Source organism: Anopheles moucheti, chromosome 3 (assembly GCF_943734755.1).
Source record: "Anopheles moucheti chromosome 3, idAnoMoucSN_F20_07, whole genome shotgun sequence".
NCBI classification, from domain to species: Eukaryota; Metazoa; Arthropoda; class Insecta; order Diptera; family Culicidae; genus Anopheles; species Anopheles moucheti.
In genome coordinates, this window is record NC_069141.1 from 42,020,241 (window position 1) to 42,044,217 (window position 23,977).

At 42.3% G+C, this 23,977-nt stretch overlaps 2 protein-coding genes across 2 annotated transcripts in view; one reads left to right on the forward strand and one right to left on the reverse strand.

Moving 5' to 3' along the window:
- Positions 1-795: 795 nt before the first annotated feature.
- LOC128301736 (uncharacterized) lies at positions 796-14,445 on the forward strand. Its single transcript, XM_053038352.1, has 12 exons — positions 796-1,022; positions 7,022-7,144; positions 8,820-8,983; positions 9,450-9,741; positions 9,805-10,662; positions 10,734-10,878; positions 10,952-11,252; positions 11,324-11,494; positions 12,760-12,849; positions 12,972-13,145; positions 13,393-13,506; positions 13,939-14,445. The coding sequence occupies exons 1-12, from the start codon at positions 863-865 to the stop codon at positions 14,170-14,172; spliced, it is 2,826 nt and encodes a 941-aa protein (XP_052894312.1). The 5' UTR covers positions 796-862; the 3' UTR covers positions 14,173-14,445.
- A 3,941-nt stretch (positions 14,446-18,386) lies between these two features.
- The window catches only part of LOC128301826 (platelet binding protein GspB-like), a 32,791-nt gene continuing 27,200 nt past the window's right edge, over positions 18,387-23,977 (reverse strand). Inside the window, exons 10-12 of the mRNA XM_053038460.1 lie at positions 22,861-22,963; positions 22,044-22,258; positions 18,387-20,935 (exon numbers count right to left, since the gene is read on the reverse strand). Of these exons, the coding sequence (XP_052894420.1) occupies positions 20,612-20,935; positions 22,044-22,258; positions 22,861-22,963 (642 nt within the window). The 3' untranslated portion in view covers positions 18,387-20,611. The remainder of the gene's footprint in view (positions 20,936-22,043; positions 22,259-22,860; positions 22,964-23,977) is intronic.

Sequence of the window (23,977 nt, forward strand, 5' to 3'; positions counted from 1 at the left end):
AAACCAGTAAAACGCAGTGTTCCAATGTTTTTAGGCCCAGAAAAATTCAAATAATCCCTCCCGATCCAATAAGCAACGTAGAACTTTCTCTCAAAGATGAGCGATAAAAATGGTTAGCCTTAGCGACTGGTAAGCGTGTGCAAGGCTAATTGAATTGAGCCGTTGAAATTAGGGTTAATATAGCTCCCGAACTTCTCCGCTTCTCAACATTTGCTAGTAACCCGCGATACTCCGGCCAACCCCCAGCCCACATTATGATGCAAATTCAAGAGCATCTAGATGCAAACGTGCCGCACCGTACCGGCCTAATTATATCCGTCCTTTAAGCCGCTTTGTGGTCCGGACTACCTCTAGCAGCGTCGGACGGACCTGAAAGCAGCGACGGTGACGGATACTGTGGCTATCAGCTCGTGAAGGTATCGGCTCAACAGTGTGGATGGATTCTGTGGTTAGCCGTAGTAAAGTGATACTAACATACCGCGTTCAATTACCGGAACGTGATGTGCCCGCGGTCCTCGTGGGCAGTGCTCGGGATGAGGAGGTGGTACGAGAGAAGAGTGCATACGAAACTATCTGTGCGGATAAGACGTTTGCTTCATCGAAGTTGACTGACCATGTGATCAGATCGGATATTACGGGTTAAAGATGCTGGTACGCAGCTGTTCCGTACAATCTTCCCGCATCGTCCTCGAAGTAGACGGGAATGGAGTCAGAGTAGCTACATGGACGCTAATGGTGGTTTTTTGGGTTTTCTAGCGGCCCCGAAGTTGCAGTTTGTGATTTATTTATTGCCTGAAAATCATAAAGGGCTTAGTGCCGAGTGGATATTTTATACCGTGATCGTTAATAGAAGCCGCCAGGAATGGCAGCCGAAGAGAATGGTACCAATGCCATTAACACCGTTGTCGGGCCGGACGATGATCCGATGCGTGACCCAACACGCTGGGAGAAGTTTTGCCAGCGCCATGGCATCAATCCGAACCTGATCATGCTGAAGATTACACTGTTTGTCATGTATGGTGGTAAGTAATGTTTCGTCGCAGCCCAATACCCATATAAGCAGAAAAATAAAGGGAACAATAAGTGTGTTTGGAAAAAGTGTTTGAAACAAAGAGCAATTGATGGAAATTACGAAATTTACAATTACTTTTCGAGCCAGAGAAAGGGATCATGACAGAAATATTTTTTTTCGAATCGTTTAATATTTCACTCGAACACCTTAAATACGATATCGTATAGAGGGGGGTTTTACAATCAGAATGTTCGAAAAATCTATTTTTTGATTTTAGAAATGTGTTTTCAAATTTGCAAGAGCATTTAATAAATAACAAACCGATTGACTCGAAATTTACATCAGATATTCTTAACACAACCATACACAGTTGATGTATGGCCGATCCACTATACATACGTTGCACAAAAGAGCTGAAGTCAAAGTGCTCGAAGAAATAATTAATTTGTGGTAATGGTCATCGATTTTTATTTTTAAATTAATTGTTTTAGGTGCAAAGTATTGAAAAAGTTTCGGTCGAAACTCACATTTTCAACTTTAAACATTTGTCATTTTGTCATAAACTGAAATTTTCAAATACCCCAATATATACAATTATTACATTTAAAAATAGGATTTCTAAATATGGTCAAACTTTTATGAAAAAATGAAGTTTTTGGTTTAAAAATTCTTTTCCTTCCTTTTTTCGAGCTTCTGAATGAATCTTCTTTAGCGGCATATCAACCTTAAGAGGTCTGCGCCTGCAATTTCTGGTTTTCTTAGACGTCATTTGTACGTAACTGCATAGTGTGTAGAACGGACATTACACTATTACGCTGTTATCAAATACACTACCGGACCGCCACCCTGAGTGTACATCGCCCGTTAATCAATACCACTTAATTGTACCGTTAAGAGAGGGATCTTATTTCCTCCGGGAATATGTGGCGCCATTTAATTTTGCGTTGGTGTATTAACTGTATTATTCAAAAAACAGAAAAATCTTTTCATAAAAACAAATAATAGTTAATTGTACAAAGAACTCCTTGTGACTATTCTTAGGTAATAGCTTCAGATGTATTGGATAAATTACATGTAAGAATAGTGTTCACAGCTATTACCATTTTTGGAGTCATATGTTATGTTTGTTACCTTCTATTATAAAAGTATACTACAAAGTTATGGCTTTTCTACAAAAAAAAACTTGACCCTCCAAAATATGTCTCTCATTGAATTTACGGTGCCGGTAAAGTGTCCAGGACACCACATCTCATATCATACCATATTAACCAAAAAGAAGATCTCTAATACTAGCTTACTCTTTGGGTTAATGCTTTTCGCAAAATATTCGTATTGTATCAGCATTTTCAGCAGCATTTTATAATGTACTTAAAGCAGCGCAAAGATTTTATAGCGATGGTTTAGCGTAATATTGTTGAAGGAAACTTTGTATTACTTCACTTTGTAGCATGTGAACAGCAACACAGAAGAAGTTAAATCACCAGTTTTAAAGATTACTCAACATCGCAGAAGAATATTCTCATCAGCCTCAGCAAAAGGTAGTTTACAAACCCATCGCATCGACGTTACGTAACAAAGGCCAACAAAGCGGAAGAATAAGAGTATGCCAATTTTTCGCTTCAGTTTCACGAGCACTGCAATAATCAACTCGACAGTCAAGTTGCAACTGCACCCGCACTATGGCATGTACCGGTCTCAATGTTTTGCGTTGGGTGAAAGTCTCTTCGATTGCTTCAGCTGCCATGTATTGATAGTCAAATTTATCAACCTTTTTGTACCATTTCCCGTGGAATCGCATTCTCAACGAGTCTCGTTGAGCTGGCTGACCTCTTGTTCCGCAGCATCCGGGCCGGTGTCAGCTGGTACGGTTGCATTGGGGTGTGCTGAAAAATTTGTACACGATGCACCAAGTGGAACTTTTGCACGAAAGACGATGACCGACGGATCGTTATTCGAGTTGCCGCTGGATGGACTCGAACAGTCGACCGGTTAGAACGGACCTAGCGGGTCGAAAGTCATCGAATTTACATGATACTCACTGATGGTGCTGTGGCCATCCTTGAAACTTCTTTCCATGGTAAGATCCAGTACTGACCAGCATGGGTGAGGGCACGGGAGCGTTGGGGACTGGCAGGTGGGCAGGAGGGTATAAATACAAAATGATGTTTCAAAAACCTATTTCTATTCATAACGTTTTCGTTTCAATTTCATACCACACGATGCCAAGCAGCCGGATCAGGTGGATCGGTCGATGTGCATTAGTGGATGTGTGTAAATGTAGGAATGTCACTGTTAAAATGCATCTGCTATTCGTAATGTTGAGTTGGTGCATTCCAGAACGATGACGAATGGACGTAGGGAGCACCGTTAGCATCGGGTAGACCAACTCTCAGGAGAGCCATTGAGTGATGCTGGGAATGCTGTGGGCCCTTCAGCCAGAACCACCTCAACCATCGTGTTGATTGGGTCGGAGGTGGGAACCCTAACGGGTGGACAGGGACAGCACAGGGACTTGAGCAGAATGAGCAACATGAGGTGGCGTTTGTTACGCGATGACTGGAAGCGTTGCGGTGAGGACCGATGGAACAGAAATGAAATTGAATTATGAACTTTGCTGTTTCGCAGTGTGTAGCTACATATGTTCTATTCGACCAGCTCGACTCCGTGAACGGGATAGTTTGGTACTGGGGTGTGATACTGCCAGTGAACCGAACCACACGATACAGATGGGAAGGAGACTGATCGGCACTGTGGGCGGAGCTGCGCACCGAATATAACAGCACCTTCTACAACCACCGCCAACATCGTCATGCTGCTGGGGGCTGAAAGTGGAGTCAGTTTCAGAACTAGTTTCATTCATTTTCCTCGTAAGCTCCAGAAAGCTTACCTAACGAGTGCAACTCTTCAAATAAATGACACACCACTTGCTGAACATAAAAACCGTTTACAAGGGGTTGAGAGTGTCATAAATTAATTTGCTTGACTTATTTTTACATTGTCGTTTTATGACACCATCCATCCTTCCGCAACCGTTCACACTGTGCAGTTGTGTGTTTGGTGTTTGATTAGAGGCTATCAAAACACTTCGTCTGCACAAGAGGAAGGGCTCACGCTAGACGAAACAAACACGGTACTAAGGTTTGACAACTGATTTGATTGTGTTATGATTTGAGCAGATTTTTTTATTTCATATAAATTTAACAGTATTTGTCTTGTATTATGTGGGGGTATAAAATTTGGTTAACGAACTTGCTTATCTGGTGCTGTGACTGTCTAGCGGTGTTTATTTGCAACAGGCGTTCTTTGTATCCGCCAGTGGAGGATCAATCCCCTTGGAGGCCCAGGGCGGAATTTTTAAAGGGGGGGCTATAATTTTGCTACGGCATTATCGGTGTTAGGAAGGTGTACTTCAAACATGATTTAACAGCACCAGCAAAGTCTCTGAAAGAAAACTCCTTTGCGTACAACTCAGAGTTCTGTTGCGTAGCCCTGTAAACGGGCCGTTAAGCTACTCTATATATAAACGAGTGTATGCGCTAAGGAGAACCATAACGCCAATACTTGGAACACATTTTCTACGATTTACGTACATTTACGATTCCTGATTAGTCCAACGCCTTCAGCGATTTTTCGCCCAAGGTACAGTTTTCAATCGGTTTACTTTACGGTAACAATCAGAGAAATTGTTTAGAAAACTGTTTCGCTCATGTTGATGGTTTAGGCGATGAACAACACAATTGTTTTCAGATTTCCGATACCAGGAAAGCATTTTTTTTAAGAGGTGACACCTGCAGTGTGGAATAAATTTGCCCATCACTATTGCATTGCATATTATCAAACCCGTGAGAGCGATCGCTAATGTAAGGAAGATCGATGAAACGGAAAGCATCCATCATCTCGCTCAAACTTTCCATCGGCCGGTACGAAATTCCATACAAAACCAGCTGTTTTCAGATTGCCGATACCAAAAAAGCATCCACGGAAGAGGTAGCACCTTGTACAGCAATTTTGCTCCAAAACCGCCGAAAGGTATGCAATGTTTAAACACTAACTTTCCCCTTGGTCGAGAAAAATTTCTTCGAAAACTACCAGTTTCCGAATGTATAGTACCAGGAGAGCATCCAAAGAAGAGGTAGCACGTGGTAATTTTGCCCGCCTAAAGGTATGCAATGTTTAAACATTAACTTTCCATACAAACCAGCTGTTTTCAGATTTCCGATACCAGGCGAGCATGTTTTTCAAGAGGTAACACCTGGTACCAGCCGAGCAAGCACAAATCACGCGCTTCACGGTAGTTGCAATCCCAAGTTGTTGCATGTAAGATGTTGCATACCAAATGTTGCACAAAATATGTCGCGCAACATATGTTGCGCAACATATGTTGTATGTCATATGTTGTGCAACATATGTTGCGCAACATGTGTTGTGCAACATGTGTTGTGCAACATCCTGGTACTCGGCTGGTACCAGGTAGGTGTTACCTCTTGAAAAACATGCTCTCCTGGTATCGGAAAGCTGAAAACAGCTGGTTTGTATGGAAAGTTAGTGTTTAAACGTTGCATACCTTTAGGCGGGCAAAATTACCAGGTGCTACCTCTTCTATGGATGCTCTCCTGGTACTATACATTCGGAAACTGGTAGTTTTCGAAGAAATTTTTCTCCACCAACGGGGAAGTTAGTGTTTAAACATTGCATACCTTTCGGCGGTTTTCGACCAAAATTGCTGTTAAAGGTGCTACCTCTCCCGTGGATGTTCTCATAGTACTCCACGATACATTCGGAAATCGTGCTGCAATTTCGTTCATACTTTAAAGTCACGAAGTCGATATTCTTCTCTGCATTTAATTTATCACATAGAAACAAATGTTTTATATAACCAAGGAAGATATTTTTGATCAATTTTTTACCTTTCAAAATAAAGTTTTTGCTATAAATTAACTCTGCTGATAAATTTCCAAAAATCGCACAATCGGCACAAATAGTTTGGGGCCCCCAACACGGCGAGGCCCTAGGCGACCGCCTACTCCACCTACCGTTTGATCCGCCGCAGGTATCCGCGTATCTCGGCTACACTGACGGACGTTGCAACGGTTCATCTCAATTTGGATCTACCACGTTTCTTCTGGTCATGGAACGGCGAAACACACTCTATGAGCTGAGTGGGCGTTTATCATTGCTAGTAGGAAGCTGGCCATTATACTTAGTTGAATTTTGAAAGCGATGATAAAAGTTTGGGAAAAACTGGATCGGTATTCGTACATTGCCTTATTTTTCTTTCGTTCCTCTCTTACCTCTAGTTAATTTCGTTTCTATCATTCCTTTCGTATGATTATGTTTGTTAAGATTCGCACCGAAATGATTAAAAATTTCGTTATACTAAACTGGTATTGAGCGAAAATGACAATAAGAATTCTACCGAGCGAAATTGTAGATACATGGTTAGTAGTGATGCTCGGGTCGATCCAGATCTAATGATTCGTAGCCATTAGCGACCCGGAATGGAATATGTGAGTTGTCTAGTAGGTAATAGTACCTGCCATGCGTACAAGAAAGCATATGCGACTCCGACTTAGGATCGAACCTACTGAGCCGAATTAGACAGGATTCCGACTCGAAATTGCTTATTCATGTGTCTTGCATCTATCTACTGGATTCGTTGCTCCTGCTAAACCTACTTTGATTCGATTGTTGCTTGAACTCGCTGCACCGAAGGGTAAACCTACAGGTCGGAGTGGGAACATATATTCCGGGACAGAAGAGTTCTTTTCCGGACGGAAAGGTTGTATCGGACCTTTTTTTTAAAACGAATTACGATAACGCTTTCCATCTCAATATTTGTACATTCTTGAATATTCTACAATATCACATTATCATGTCAAATTGGTTAATTTTAGTACTTCAACTATTTCAATATTTTGCAGCAAAACTCCAACAAACAACAATTAACTTACTAACCCAGTTTTTCATCACTTGTTTTCTGTTCTTCAAACCTTTCCCCGACTCTTTCAGCCACCTCCTCGCTGCTACCGTATCTGACCATCCACATGCAGAGCACCGGCTTGACGGTGGAGGAAATCGCAATCATCTACCTGGCGCTACCGTTCACCACGTTCCTAAGTCCACCAATCACCGGTAAGCATTCGTGAAAAGTTCTCGTCGAGCATCTTCAGCGCGTTTCGTTTTCACCGTGTGCTTGTTGAACTTTCCGCTGCCGGTCAACATCTTATCAAACGGTTCACGGGCTGATAACGAACAATTGTGCATCTGCTTTATCGTGCGCGGATCAGATGAAGGAGTGTTGTAAGGTAGAGGTGGTGGGTGTGGAAAACCTTCACCGTTAGAATAAATTTATATAGTACCGATAATAGAAACAAGTGCGAACAGGAAAAACGGGGACCAACCGCGGGAGACGCAACGGTAGCAACTGCTTACATTTATTTTTCGTTTCAAGACATACCGTTTTGAGTGAAAGTAAAAACCGGTGGAAAATGTATCGAGCAAACAAGTTTTGTGTAGAAAATAATGGAAAAAGAATAACGGATTAATGAAAGACCCAGCGCATGAAGCCAGTAGACGAGGTCAGGATCGATAAAATAAATTAAATAAAAGGGATAGACGCAATGAGTGGGACGCACTGTGGGAAAATCCCTGGCCCAAGACTGTTTGATCTCGAGAGAAGCATCTTGCGAATCGGCCCGTGTACCGTGAGTGTGTATACGCGCAGCAGTGTATGAATTTGGAGTGCACGAGCACAGCAAATTTTCATCGGTGCTGAAGTGCTTAAGTGCGTGAAATCAGCCAGAAAGCTTTACAAATTGAAACCTGGCATCATTAGCTATGAACAAGGCGGGCTGGCGATGACGATGATGCTGCTGCTGATGATGGAAAATGGTAACAAACGATGTGAAGATGGGAGAAGCCCGAATGCCGATACCGATGTTGCCGTGCGAATATTTGTGTAGTAGTTTCACTGGTTCCGCCCTACGGTGTGTGCTGCTAAAAGTTAAAAGGCTCAATGACGGTTATCGGGTGGGACCGTGCAGGTGGAAGCAAAATTAATTATGTTTTTGTATAACATAAATTAATCAATCTCACTAACAGCATGTTAATTTAAGCGAATACTAATAGGGGGGAAAATAGCAGGCATGCTATTAATTGAAACGTAAGCATCTGTTACTGATGATGCACGGGAGACAGGGCGTCCTCCGTTTGTGTTCGACGCTGCGGTGTTCCGTTTTATTTGGTTCATCATTGCATTGTAACTCGGCATCGATTTCCAGAAATGCGTGTAGCATATTTTGCTATACTGTGTGCTCGTGCATACTATTTTGTTTCCATAAATCCCGATAATGGATATTGTTTAGTGCGGTTTGTTCATTTTCAACTCAATAACAATCAAAATTATACCCCACTATTATATAGTTTCAAAATAGAAATGGGAACAGCCGCATGACATGTTTCCTAAATACAAAAACAAAATATTATATCATATATATAAAAAATCTATTCTTTTGGGTGCAGTTTTAGTAAACAATAGATGTGATGTTTTATAATCTAAATTTGTGCCATAAACTTGATAATAGAGTTAGGACATGTAATCTATATTACCTTGTTAGGGTTAGTTTTTACTTGTTGTTCTGGCTCTGATCGGATGGCTGTTGTATTCGGGTTGCTGAACGGTTTTTATTAATTTATCTGCTAAATGTTGTGTCTTGCACGAGCCGGTAACGATGTTTCGCCTGTCCCATCCACAAATCACAAACCCCACAGTGCACACTTCGTTTTCTAATGGTTTGTTTCGCGGTAGGATTCCTGGTGGACAAGTTCGGACGGTACAAACCAGTAGTCATCATGAGTTTGCTTTTAAATGCATTATTTCACCATTCGCTGTTGCTGATCCCGCAGCAGGAAATACCTGGCAAGGTACCGGAAGCGTACGTAATGAGACATCCCGGCACGGGAAATGTAGAGGTGAGTGTTACAACACACATTCATAATTCAATTACTCTGCAGGTGGGTGTTGATTTCGTCAAACTGTCGGGATTTGCCCTCCCGGGTTCGGGCTAACGTTCGACGATCGAAAACCAAAACATGGGACGCGAGTCTTTCACCAGCTGAAAACCAGCAAAACATGACTCGATTTTCCATGGATGAAGTTTTATAACAATGTTTGTCACATCTGCATCAACGATGCGAAAAAATGTGACCTGAGTTTTGGCACCGTCGAAGAGGAAGTTTTTTGATTAAATGTGTAATGATTAAAAGTTTCTAAAATAATATTCTACATATGAAGCACTAAATTCTACTTTTGAAAGTTCTCCAGTTGGTGATATTATTGCATATAAAAATATTATAAAACAATAAAAATTAATAACATAATAAAAAGGAATCACCAAACACCGCTATACAACATATTGAATGCCTAATATTGTTCAAGGTTTGGTGGTCACCCTGTCCTAGCCGAGAGTGTCCGGAGGAGGAGGAAATCGATATCGTAGTAGACCAATGTCTGGACCATTGCCTGCTTCAGGAGCAAAACCCGAAGATTGAACTCGCACCACCACCAACCGATCTGCCGCTCGTCGTCACACCGATAGGGGATGAACCGAACGATCCGAAGGATGATCTCGGTCTGTACGTGCAGAACAAGGGCAAGGGCAACAAGAACAAAACAGCGGACGTACTTAGCACCAGCAGCAGTTCTAGTACTACCGAGCTCTATATAGACAGTAGGTTCATTGGCAGGTTCGTATTGTCTGTGGGTATGATATGTGACGTTTTCCCATTCCCAGAGTCATTACTTAAGGAGATGACGGATGAGTCAGAGGAAAGCGAAGAAGGTTGGGTTGTGGCGGGCAGTGGCGATTCCGCATTCATCGTGCTCGATATGCATCCCGACCTGGGCGAACCGATCGAGCAGCTGGGCATGGAAGTTGAACACGATGACAACGCCACGGTGACCGATTTCAAGACTCGTTTCGGCGTGGCACTGCTCTGGAAGCAGGGTGTCAATGTAACCGCGCTCGAGGAGGAGGATCTTCGCTGTGGAGGACTGGTGATGACATCTAACATGACGCTCAACAGCAACATCAAACTATCGGAATGGGCGGCGGATTGTATGGTGCAGCGGTGTCGCTTCCGTCGTAACGGGCCAGACATCTGCCCGCCAGACTACAAGGAAAGTGACGACAAGATCTTCTGGATATACTTCGCGCTTCGCTTCCTGGCAACGACGATGCTGTCAGCAGGCGTCACCATCATGGACCCGATCGCACTGACCATGATCGAGAAGTACGGTGGAGACTTTGGGCGTGAGCGGTTGTTCTCCAGCATAGGCATGGCTATCTTCTCTCCCATTACCGGAGTGTTGATCGACCTGTTCTCGAAGGATCTGGGCTACACGGACTATTCGGCGGCGTTCTACACGTACGACATTTTGTTGATTATCTCCTCGGTGACGGTGTTCCTGATGCCGCTCGGAGAGAAACTGCCGGCAGATAATGTGTTCAAGGATTTGCTGAACCTGCTCAAGCTGAAGCACGTGATCATCTTTATCTGGTTCCTGTTTTTGTTGGGCAATTTTTGGGGTTTCATCGAAAGTTTCCTGTTCCTGTACCTTAAGGAGCTTGGAGCGCCTAACTATTTGCTGGGTAGGTTGGTGTATAGGTACCGGTAGTTTGAAGGGTTGCTCTGGATAACCTCCCATTTTTCATCCCTGTAGGTATCACTATCACTGTGGGTACTGTGAGCAGTATCCCCTTCCTGTACGGTGCGGGACGCATTACGAAAATAGTTGGACACGTGAACTTGATCGTGATAGCTTTCATCGCACATGCCTGTCGTCTAGTGGGCTACTCCTTTATTGAGTAAGAATTACCGCGGTGTAGAGTTACTGGTGAGTAAATGACTGCAACGGGGGTTGTTATTCGCTGTTCACAGGAATGCTTGGTGGTGCTTTCCGTTCGAGGCGATGGAAGCGCTTTCCTGCCATCTGATGTGGGTTGCTGCTGCAACTTACTGCGCTCTGCTGGCCCCCAAGAGTTTGCTGGCCACCCTGATCGGTGTGCTGGGAATGGCTCACTTTAGTTTGGGACGTGGCAGTGGGTCTTTCTTCGGCGGTTTCCTCATCGCCGAGGTTGGCACACGCGAAGCATTCCGATACATGGGATTGGTTGCTGTGGCCGGAGGGCTTGCCTACAAGTTCATACACTCAATATGGCTGCGTAAATACGATAATCCCGTAAGTGGCTCAAGTGGGAACTAGCAAGGTACATATCTAACTTCTGTTTTTTTTTCTTATCTCCTCTACAGGATGCCGATGAAGAATCCGCGGAAAAGGGCGAAGCGGATAAGCTTTACACCGACGGTGCTGATGAGCCAAAGACGAAAGATCAAGGCACCTCGATGTCACAGGAACGACTATCGCTCATGATAAAGTACAATCAGATAGGCAGTCTTACGTCCTTGCCGCGCGGTTCAAGGGTAAGTAGTGTTTGGCAGTAACGTACCGTAATTGGAATTGTTTGGTGACGTGCGCACCGGTAAGTGTTTACGTGCTCGCACACTTACGCGAACCCGGCGTCCGGATGTAGTTGGTTTTTGCCAAGGACGACACATTCATTCACCGATGTCGTTAGGAAGTACATTACACTTTTTAACCATTCAGACAAAGGAGACGAAGCTGTTTCATCCAAAGGGATTTGGCGCGGTTGCGATACAGCGCGATTCAGACAAGCGCGAACGAAATAAAAAAACAGCAGCAGGTGTCTATCCGTGTGGGAGGTTTGATTTCCCTTGATATGCCCACCGTTTTCGTGCGTTCTTTTTTGTGTATCCTCCGTAGGCGTGTGCAGTATCCTCTGCGGATGAGCAAAACTGAGCGATGCGAGTTATTATTATCAAAACACCTCTTATCGTTGTTTACCTTCGCCGGTACGGAACGTTGCTGGCGCGGCTGTATAAGAAACATTAATGTTTCGTGTTATTTTCTTGTGTGTTTTATCTTGCGTTTCCCATCAGTTGGGCACACTGCTTTCCGATGGTACGGTGTCTTCACCCGCCCATGTGACCCATGTCATCTGGCAGATTTTCTGTCGAGTCGTGATGTGCGGAAAATAAAAATGCTCCAATGTATAACTCACTCACATGGAACATGTTGGGCGTACACTGATAAAAGCCGCTGCTGGTACCATTCGTGCGGGATGCTCATGTTTGTAAATTATTTTAGCTTTTTTTGTTTTTGGAAGATTGCTTGTTTTGCTTTTGGCAGCTGCGGACGGGTTCGTACGTCGCTTGTTTGTTGCAATGAAGAGGGATACATTGGTTAGGAACAGCATGAAAACACAAACTTTGAGATAACAAGATGAGCGACAATGATGGGCCGTTTCTTTCTTTTTGAAGATGTCACCCAGGCGGGGTTTGGTGGTGCGAAAGGTGATTGTGAAGTTATTTGGATGCTGATTAAAATTAAGAGTTAAAGATAATGGAGTGCGGCGTTTGTTTGAGCACTGGGATACCAAGTGATTCGAAAGGATCACGGGATCACGAAACGCTTGCTCGATTGAATGAGATGAGATTCATCTTTAAAAGATGTTTCTTTCCCATTCCATTTTATTCGTGCAACAAGGAACATGTTCAGTGATACGCTACATGCATTATTGCTCACCGAAACGCACTGTCTACGCCGGACAATAAAATAAAGAAACGAACATGTAGCGTTTGATTCGATTGTCTGCTCGCAATTCCAGGGTGACGTGAACGATGTCTTTGCCAAGCGTCGCAGCAGCTACAACATTGAGTTCGTACGCGCCCAAAAGGGTGGAGGCAGCGCGTCGAAGGTTTGTTTCACCGCCACCGACCATCCACCAACGAACGTGGCATGGATCGACGTTATCGTAAAAAGCGATTGATAATTGTTATCCGTTTTTGCCGTTGTGCACGTGTGCTACCTTCGTTGCAGGTTGATCTGCTGAAGTCGGCGGTCGACATCAACCACAAGGCGTCCCATCCCCATTTGCGCAAGGAGGGCAAAGCGTCCGATCAGTCACTCAACTCGAAACGTGCCGACAGTGCGCCACGTTTGAATCAATCGAAGAACATCTCGCAGCCTACGCTGAGTGCGGTCGTGGATGAGGTAAGTGAAAATGCAGCAGTGTCCTGCATATTGGTAAGCGAAAAAACTCCCAGAAATCGCTCTGGGTAACTCCCAGACATAATCCATTCCAGTGCTTTGGGTGAACATTGCTGCTTAACGGAATGTTATGAAATTGTCCCGGTTCCGTAGCAATAGCACCCCGTAGAGGGAAAGGGAAAACTGGGGGAGGATCAACAATTTGGTCTGTATCACTGACGCTGTACGACTGTATGTGTTAATGGTTTAGGATTTGCCGTCGTCTGTGCTGTCGCGTCACAGGAAGAAACATCACCAGAGCGGCATTTTGGTGGTGAAGGCCTGCAGCCAGGATGGTGATTTGGACCTGCGTAATTATTTGCGGGTAATTCTGTTAACCGTACCAACACCGGTGCTTTGCATGGTGCATGATGTTTGCATGTTGGGGTCGGGAAATTTAGTCGGTTCATTGGGCACCACCAAACTTAATCGAGATTAAATTGCCCAATTCCATCGTAAATCATGCGTGAATATCGCAAACCCGATGAAAAACGAATTCGGAATGTGAGTGCCTCATCGAGGCTGGTAAATCGTGCACTAATGGGAAGAGCGATAGAATACATGGTTTGGCGAAGAGATCATTAACATTGGGTTTAATTGCATAAAATGTTTAACTAAAGCAAAAGTAATTGTTTTAGTTTAAACTCGAATTTTTAAGGTTACTGCGCTGTATATAGTAGATTTTTTTTGTATAAATATTTGCAAAAATACACAACTAACACCAGACCGCAGCTATTAATTCCTGTTAATATTCCAGGAAACGGAACAACGTGATTCGATCACCGAAGGCGAGGAAGAAAACTACAAGCTGGAGCTGAGCAAGAAAGCTTCCCGTGGCCATGTGCTCAATGACATCCCTGAGCGAACGGTGGAGGCCACCGACACTGCCGGAATCGTTGCGCCGGTGGCCCCAGTTGTGGAGAGCACGGAACCCACCACCGCTACCACACCAAGCATATCGGACGATCACACAAAAAACAATGCTTCCTGATAAACATGATGGGTGTAGTAATGAGCTAGAAGTAGACGCATCGGTATTGTACACGCTTACGAGATACAATACACTGCGGAGCCGCCTTTCGTTACGATTGCAGAAGATTGCTTTCTTGCAGCTTTTGTTTTTCCATGCGTCCGACGTTGATTGCGCTGCAGCGACCATCCCAATTAGTATTGTTTTGCGCGTTCCTCAGCCAGACTATGAAATAATTGGCGCAAATTAGCGCTCGCCGTAAGTACAAGCTATAAAAGTGAATAAACTGGTGAGATTCCGTATCAAATGATGTTGTTTGTTTGTATGCTAAGAAATAAACCAAACAGGTAACACGGTAAGTTAATTTGTGCTAATGTTTTCCATATAGTTTTATCGGTGAGTAAGGTAAGGTAAGGTTTGTTTTAAATCAATACCTTATAATAACATATATCTGGTATTAATATTAAATTTATGTAACATGACAAAATCTTTACCACTCATTAAAAATAGACATGGGTTTTTCAAACTAAGGGCTTCACAAGATTTTTGTAATTTTGTCTATGTTGTACAAATATATTACTCTTATTAAACTTATGCAAAACATTGGGGGTCGTAGAGGAGTTCACATATTTTCTTACACATCACATAAGAAAGATGTAGACCGAATTAAACGAATGGATCCTTTTCATTTCTATAGCGATCAGTGATTAAACTTCAAGGAGAAATTGTCTCGATCATAAATGGTTTCGTGCGGTTTGTTTTTAGAAAATGGAAGCTTTATGTTGCCAAATTGGTAATTACTACTTTATCCCATTTTTCCCGATCCCGATTTTTTTATTTGGTACAAATGTTATCCTACTAGGGGCTCTCAGAAACTATATTGTTTGTACTCCAGTAAAATGGCAGCTAGTGCAAAAGAAACCCTATTAACGACTCTTCAAAATGGCAGTATTGCCAGATTGCACAACAGCAAAATAAAGTAATAACGACGTCCATACAGAAACCGCACGAACTCATTTACATTTAAGTTCTGATACTTTCCTGATGACTTCGTGCTATACTAGACACTAATAAATTGCATTCGAATCGTTCTAGACTATTCAATGCTTTTCTTTCATATTGAAAAAATAATATAAAAACAATGCGTAAAATAATGATCAAAAATCAAAATATACATAAAGATTAAAAAAGTTATAAACATTGAGTTATAATTGTAACATTCTGTATATAAGCCTTAGTTGAAGTATATCATGTATGAGGAAGGATTAGAGAAGATCAGATACACTTTTGTTATAATTCTAAATAACTGCTTATCCGTTTAAACACTGTCTAGGAGTCTATTATAGTACTTTTTCCATAATGTTTTATCGTCATGACTTCGCAATGTGTTAAAAACAGAGTATTGAGGATACGTAGAAAGACGTAGACTGTGGAAGCAAGAACTTCTGGAACATAAGAAAGAGGCAGAATATTGAAGTTGAAGAGATCGGAAATGTGGCTGAAATCGTTCCAACAAACAAGAAAATCCTATTATGGACCGACACAAACATGGTTAAAAGGCATGATTTATTAAACTATGTAGCGTTTTATTCATTTCATGTCCATACTGTTGGTGGTCCTGTGTTATTGAAAAAGAATACTTTTCGCATTCTCGCGGTCTCAATCAATATATTAAACGATAAAACCATCATAATATAAGCTAATGATATTGAAAAAAAAACCACATTATTAGTTAATACAGTTATATAACGAACAGCACAATTTTGGAACACACGCATTAATATACTCACCAGATTTGATGCAAATATTTGTCAGCATTACTACGACACCATTCCATTCGCACACCGGTGGATAAATTTTATAACAATTTTCTTGTTTATTTTGTCACTGTCTTGTGTTATTACTCATGCAGTTAGAAGGTAAAGGTTGCTGGAGCATCGTCCACCACCCATCGCCTGTCGGTTGGTTGGTTTTATGTACGAATAAAATACTTGTCATGTACCTCTACATTAATGCTATCGTCTAGCGCACCTTACTTTTGCGCTCGGATGCTCTTGCCTGCCGTGCGATCTCTAACCTCACCTTAAACAGTTATTGGATGCAGTGTTTTGCACGAAAACGGAACGTAAAAACATCATTACAAACAGCATTTATGGTCACAGGTTGCAGATTTGGCAAAAAGGACGAGTTTTCGATGCGCAACGAACTAGAAGCAATGCTGGGCTTGATTTTCGCTACCTTCATTCTGCGTCCTGTGTCCGTTTGCTTCTCGCTCGGTGCGACACCCTGCGTGCCACTAGTAACCAAACCATTGAATATTTTATTAGCTAGCTTAAAAACCATCACCTCGTATGGTTTCTGCTTCATCTTTGATTTTAAGTCTGTTACGCTTTTCCTATCGTTTTGTTGCTTATCGCTCTGACTGTTTTTTGCCTAGTGTCTAGTGTCCTAAAGGATAGAAAACAAGCAGGGGTGGAGCACAAGCGTAATTTGAAGCAATTAATTTACATTTGGAAAGCAAACTAATAAACTGTACTGCTGCCGCCTAAACACTTAAACAGTATGAAACGGTTATGTTTTTCTTAGCTTTTGCGGGAAAATGTAAAACCGTAACAAACAAAATATCTGTTGCTTCTTAACAACATCAATAGCCTTGACAAAATGGAATACGATATAATAAATGTAATATAAATATCACTCTTATTATCCTTCTTGAAAGAAATCAAATAACGAAAGCAATTTCCATACCCATAACTATCAACAAATATTTCCACCAAGTACGTACACTAACATTAACCCACACATGTAAGTTTCAATTGACAGCGGATCGAATTGAGGCTCGTTGCACAACACATTCAGCAGCACTGTATCGATTTTAAAACATTAGCCTCGCTCTGGTACACTCATGCAATGGAAAGGACATGAAGCTTAATAAAATTGAAAAAAAAACGAAAAATAACTTGCTCCAACGACGACTGCAATTTATCATTCATGGAGGGATTGTATGCATTTATTTTTCGACACCCACACACTCGCACAACAGGTTGCAGGGTTCGTTGCCCTTTTTGCAGGAAGCGTCGAAAATCAATGAAGCTGTTTGGTGTGTTGCCTACAAACATGGTTGCTGGATTGTGTCAATAGTCCACACCAACCGTACCACGCCCACCTTTGAAGCATACACCTTGGCTACATTAAATATGGCCGGATGGTACAACTATTGCATGATGGTTGGTATGTGTCGATTCGCTAAGCTTTAGTATCCAACGCACCCAAACCCAAAGATCAAGCCGCGCAAAGAAACGCGCAGTGGGTTTGATGGGTAGGAGTTTCATTCTGCTGTCCACATAAATTACTGCACACAGGGTGGGTACGCGGGTTACCTTTTCGTGTTTAGTACGCTAGTTTGGCAATTTTCTGTTCTGTTGGCTTTTGCTATGCGTGTGTCCTATGTGTGCGCGTGTTCTGTCTGTCTATACGCTACGATAAGATGTACATTTGATTAAATCTTCTATTCTTTTAGTCATGGAACGCAATGGATACTTAAAATACTGTTCCCAACACTAGCATCTCGATGGTAGAGGATACGCTTTTGTTATGTCCGGCGAAGAACAGCGTGGTTGCCTCTTTGTTTTCTCCCTTCGCTACGTTAAAAGCTCTATAAAGGAAGCTATGTTGTGACATGGTTGAAGATTCGAAAAGGTTGTAAATTGTTTAGTGTTCTATTTCACTAGCAGGAGAAGAAGCACTGGAGGACTGGCAAGTTGGGTATATTTTTGTGTAATACGAGTAGCATTTACCAAAGCACTACCTGTAACTCAATCATTACGCAATGGTCTATTATTATTGTTGTCTGCTTTCTACTACAATGCAAGTGAAACAATCTCTATCAAGGCGGGCATGAATAGAATCATCGTTTCAGTTTCACCATGTTCTTCTGCTGAAGGGTATGGCCACCATGTGCATGCTTGTCTACAATAAATTGGCTGTGACATTTTCTGTAATTGATTAACCATCCAAGTCCAATGAAAGTTAGAATAATTGCATTACACAACTTAAACGCAAAACGCAACCGGGTTCTACTGCGCTACTAGTTGCATCTCTATATAAATATGATTCTGAACCAGCCTCAGCGTACCGTTCCATTGTTACAGTGGGTAGCCCTCTATTTTCTATGTTGGATCAGTGTATTTTTTTTTTGTTTAGCTTGTACGCTTGGAAGAGTTCAGTTGTATGGTTTTGTTTTGTAATAAAGTTGGAAATTTGTAAGTAATTTTATCATTCTCTTGATGTATGTTATTAGTTCGTTTTTTTTTCACTCATTGTCAAGTAACTGGTATTTTAGCTAAGATTTTGGTAGCTTGAGAAAAAGTCGTATTTATGTTTTTTTTTGGTTGTATTAAGATATCAATGAATTTTGCTTAGTTTTTGTTAGCCTTTTGTCTATGCTTTCTCTTTTTTCGAAATTATTACATGCTGGGTAATGTTTCTCCCACATTCTGTGCGCTTTCTTACATCACACCCCAATCACCTCGCATATTACGCTGTTGCGCAAAATTAACTTTCTTACCCTAATATATGCATCAAATGTAGCTACTTCGTTCAATGAGATTCAAAATATATTGGCACATTTTGTCCACCACACCACAACACAGGACCGCACATCTCACGGTACATCGGACACATCGACGATGAACGTGTAAAATAACATTTAGGTTACGATTAAACACAAACATTTGCCAGACGAACGAACAAAATGTTCCATTACGTACCGTTTCCAAAACCGCTTCTAAAACTCGCATCTTCTTATCGTTTGCAAACAAAATTCGAGCTTCCCGTCCGCGTAACTCATTTTTGCACTTTACCTGATGGTGGATGCGTTCGTGTTCAATTGCTGTCCGCTAGGTGGAAGAGCATGAACAGCGTTCCCAGAACGATCGTTCTGCTAACCTTCCCTTTGACTTGTAGTACGCGCTCTTAAATGCAATGAAATCATTGCTTTTTTGTGTCACACTTTCATCTACAAGCATCTAGTTCCGGGCTTCAGTCACTTGTGACCTTTACTTGAACAAACTGTTATCCTCTTTACCAATCTGCCGTTCTGTGCATTGATAGAAAAGAGCTTAAAATCTGGAGATCTCGCCATACTGAAAGTCCCATTGCTGAAGGAGGTGCGTGCACAGGAGGCTTTTTCGCTTGAGGAGCATTCTTCACCAAACGTACGATACGGTCCCCAATCCTCAACATAAAATACTAACCGGACCGAACGGATAGCAGACCCCCGGATGGCCTTTGGAGACACAACGAAAGTTATTGGTTCGATGGCAAACGGGAATTCTCCGAGGAAACGGCAGACAAGGGCCAGGCGAAATGTAGTTGTTTTATTTTGGCCGAGTTTCGTCAAGATCATGTAATCGACAAAGTGACTTTTGGGAACACCGCCATTCGGAGAAATTCCCTCCGAACTTATTCAACTTCAATTTATGTGCGGATGGTTATCGGAATTTATCGCGCCAAAAACACAGCATCCGTCCAGCATTGCCAGTGCTTGCAATTTTTATTCCTATTTAAGCAATGGTTTGCGATAAGGATCTTTAATTTCCGATCCTTTTGTAGTGCTTATTTAAACGATGCAACGGGATAATACATTAAAGTTGCATCGTTCGCTTCCTCTCTTGGCAGATGGAAGTGTGAAGGGTGTAAAAGCACAGACGAACCCATTCATGTATTTTCATACGCTTCTGAAGGAAGTACCAGCTTTAAGGGAGCAAATTAGCAGCGATCTTCAGTGAATAAACACCAGCAATATAGTAGGCGGAATTGGTAACACACAAGTGCCGTTCAAACAATGGAATTTTTGCACTTACATATTAACGCTCGGGTAGCTATCGTAACACTAATTCACCACCATACGTTACATGTCTCGTTGAAAAGGCTTCCTAACATGCGGGCGGGGATCTTTGGAGGGAGTTTCATCATTGATTTAATTAATTTTTAATGCTGTTTGTTTGCAACAAACGTACGAGCGACTCGCATCTTATCTTGTCCATGGCGCCCATTTTTTTTTGTTGTTGTGACGCTCACGCTACACAAACGGAAACATTGTCATATCATATTGTACTTTGAAAAATTGCAGAACAAGAAACGGAACAAATAAGGTATCAATTAGCTCCCCGTTCAACTCGCGCTATTCCATACTTACACAACTTCAATTGGCCGTTATGGTGTCGGGGGTGCGAATAAGATTGTATGAGCAGCATCAAAGAGAATGCTTTTCGCATTCGTTACTGTCGCTCGCCAACCATCGTTTTTCCATCTGCAGCAGCAGCGGTTGCACCATGTCACAAACCTCTCACCATTACTCGCGTGCACAGGTAACACGCGAACTCACAAAACCCCCAACTTCGTTCCCGTGGGGGGAGTAGTTTTCCAACCCCTCCCCCACCAGTTTCGCTCCTCATCATTACTGTATCAACGGAGCGTTCTGCGAATCACCAAAGTCCACCGTGTAGTACATATCGTTCTCCAAATTCATCGGCAATGGTTTGTTGATTATCCGTTCGGGCTGGAGCCCGGCGTACGAGTTGGGCAGCTGGTGTGCGTAATTGTAGTTCGGGTTCGTGTGGCTCTGGTGGTGGTGCGGTTGCTGCTGATGGCCTTTGCCACTGAGCCAGTGGCGATTGGTGCTGGCAGGCTTCGCACGACGTCCGAAAATGGGTATCAGCTGACGGTGCTTGGTGGCGAAGTGTCGGTAGCTCTGGTGCACCTTGCAGTGACATGCGGTTACCTGGTGGGAATGCAAAGGCAATACGTGTGAACCTGATTATGTTTGATCGTTGGTGAGAGCGTGGGAGAATTAAGCGAATAATATAAACAGTCATTTTATTCCATTTGCAGATTGTTAAGGTGCAAAGCAAATACAAACTGTCCGTTTTCAATAAGTGTTGCTGTCATAAATAATGAAAATGTAATTAAAGAGATCAAAAGAATGTCAAAATATTTGAAATTCACTGTTGATGAGCGCTGCAGTAATATTAATCAACAAGATTTGATTTTTGTTTCATTGAAACTTCAAATAAAGTTTTCAAGTCAAACAACTTGATTTTATACAATAAGTGTAACACTTTCCACTTTTTTTTTTTAAATTTTTACTACTCTTTTCACCACTTATTCTAAAAACTTACTGGACTTTTTTAAAATTTTGTACAATTTACTGTGCTTTTTTTCATCGGCACAACAACCTCAAGAGGTCTGGCTTGCTTTGATTTGATTTCTAATATCTAATTTCTTTCCTAAAGTCATATTTCTATGTGTTGTTCAATATTGTAGCTCGTTAACAATGTGGTCACACTCCGTGCGCCTTCATCAAAACCATCATTTTTGATGGATTGAAATTTAAACCTTGTGAAAAGTACGTTCAACCTACAGCACATACCCAACTCAATATCAACGCACACTGTTACAAACCACCATAATTTTCATTTCCCTCTAGAGAGCACGAAATGGATAGGGACACGGGTAAAAGTTTTTTTCTATTCCATCGCTTGTTGCACGTTTGTGGGTGGCTGCTTGTAGCAAAGTTATTGACTTTTATCAGCAATCGATAGCTCGATAACTAATGAGCGACGGTGCCCGCGCGCGCTCATGTTTGCGGTGCGCGGTTCCAATGAGAAATAAATTGCTCTTTTCCCACCACCGCGTCTGGTAGAAAATGGCAAAAATGCGATTGATGGAACGTGTCTGGAGGCGTTACGAGCTGCCAACATTTCCTCGTACCGAATGGGAATGGAGAATGATAACAAAGAAAGGAAATACACAGAAACGAAAAAAAAAAACACTTGCTACCGAAACAAAATAAAACCCGTGAGAGACCAAACCCATCGCTTCGTACTTACCACGATGGCCACTATCAAAATGGCGGTAGCCAGCGTCCCGGCCGCAATGTACGCATTGTGTAGCTCGATGGCACTGTTGTGCTTGCCGGTATGTGCTACAACACCGTCGTCCCCGTACATCGTGCTGCCGCTAATGGCACGCAGCCCGTTCTGATTGGCCAGCGTGTCGGACAGCATCTCGCTGGAGCTTACCATTGTATCGATGACGAAGTTTTCTGTGTGGAGGTTAAAGCGAACGTAATGATATCATAACACCCGTGAGATTAGGAAAGTTTTCCACCCGAAACGCGGCAAGGATGTGCCGAATGCCAAGATCCCCCAGAATTGCTCCCAAGCCTTCGGGAAGGATTTGGAGCGGGGAAAAAATCAACTCGAGAACTGAACGGGTCACTCCCAGAGCGCTCCGGATGCGAAGCGGCAACTGTTTAATTTCGCTCGGTGAAAGTTTCTTGAAAAATGGTTAACTAGCTTTCGGGGCCGTAATCCACCAGGATAGCACTCCAATTTGTTCGGTTCCTGCGAGAATTCACCTTCGATCCGGTGTGAGAATGGATTTTGCTCGTGAAAATCAATACACTATGGAGCATTCGAGCAACTGTGTGCAGGTGTACATTTAAGCTTTTTTTCGTTGTTGTTTGTTACAAGATTATAAAAATGCAAATACTGCCGAAAAAATGGTCTCTTCACTACTTAATGGCATTCTAGTAATCTTCATTAAAATGTAAGCACTCCTCTCTCAATTGTTCAATTCTCGACCGATTGGCATCCTTTTTAAAATGATAATTTGCATCCACCGTGAAGTGGATCTGACTCTTACCTTCACACATTTTGCCGGTAAATCCTGGACGACAGGCACAGTAGAATGATTCTTCCGTTGTCCAGCAGGTGCCACCGTTGGCACAAGGGTTCACGTTGCACAGCTGTTGTAGATGGAGCGAGTGAAATCGTATGAGAAAGGTTTGAAGTCAAATGCGTGTGGGTGTTTTTGTATCTCCATGCAGACGGTTCAGCGGCATGATGGTGGCTTCCAATCTGGTCCTTTATTTAATGGCCTGACAAAGGGTTTCGATCATCTGGTTTGCATTTTCTATGACCCTTCAAAAGTGTATCCTGTATCCTCCCCCATTGTACTGTTGATTGTCGGAAAAACCTGGGCAAAATTGTCGGATCCACTCACACTGGATACATGTAGAACTCGATGGATAGCACGGGAAAAGATGGAATCGATAGATATCGTTCTCAAGGGTTTTTGCTTCGTTGATTCCGGTTTCTGTTACATCCCGGACCGTATGGAATGGAGGTCGTCTGTCTGCATTTAACGCACCACTTGGTGCGTAGAGAATGACCATCATTAACTCGGGTGTGTTTTTAATCTGTTTGTGTCATATGTCTCCAAGTATACTCGAGTGTGCAATGTACTGGTTGCAAAATGATAACCCAGCATTAAGATATTATCATAAATTTATAACATGGGATACATTGCGAACATATGAACATTCTAAACAAAGCCTGGTGAGGACATTATGAGACATAATCATTAAATTCCAGAACATGGGAGCTCATCGATTGTAACGTTTCATGAACTTTGTACAAACTTTTTCTGTTTTGCCATTAGAAGATGTACCTCATAACGAATAAGTGGCTCATTGAGTTAAAATAAAACTAACATTTTGATGCACTAATGGCCCAGAGCAAATTAAAGTCAAATCACTAAATATTAATAGTCAATCTAAAACATAACAATCCAGCCACGTACGAAATATAGTCTACGTAGATAGCATTTAGCAGGTATGTGTATAACATAGAACAGAATATTCTCTATGGATGATTCAGTAAATCAGCAGATTTTATCTGGCCCGATATAATGTTTTTAAAACCCTCATAACGACCACAAGATATTATCACAACGACACGAAAAATGTATTTCTTTGAAG

What these genes read in the sequence shown, in the direction of transcription:
- LOC128301736 (XM_053038352.1), top strand. Translation starts at nt 863, where the DNA reads ATGGCAGCCGAAGAGAATGGTACCAATGCCATTAACACCGTTGTCGGG. An exon ending in AGCGCCTAACTATTTGCTGG is followed by an intron (nt 10,663 to 10,733) that starts GTAGGTTGGTGT and finishes TCATCCCTGTAG; the next exon opens with GTATCACTATCACTGTGGGT. An exon ending in GTGGAGGCAGCGCGTCGAAG is followed by an intron (nt 12,850 to 12,971) that starts GTTTGTTTCACC and finishes CCTTCGTTGCAG; the next exon opens with GTTGATCTGCTGAAGTCGGC.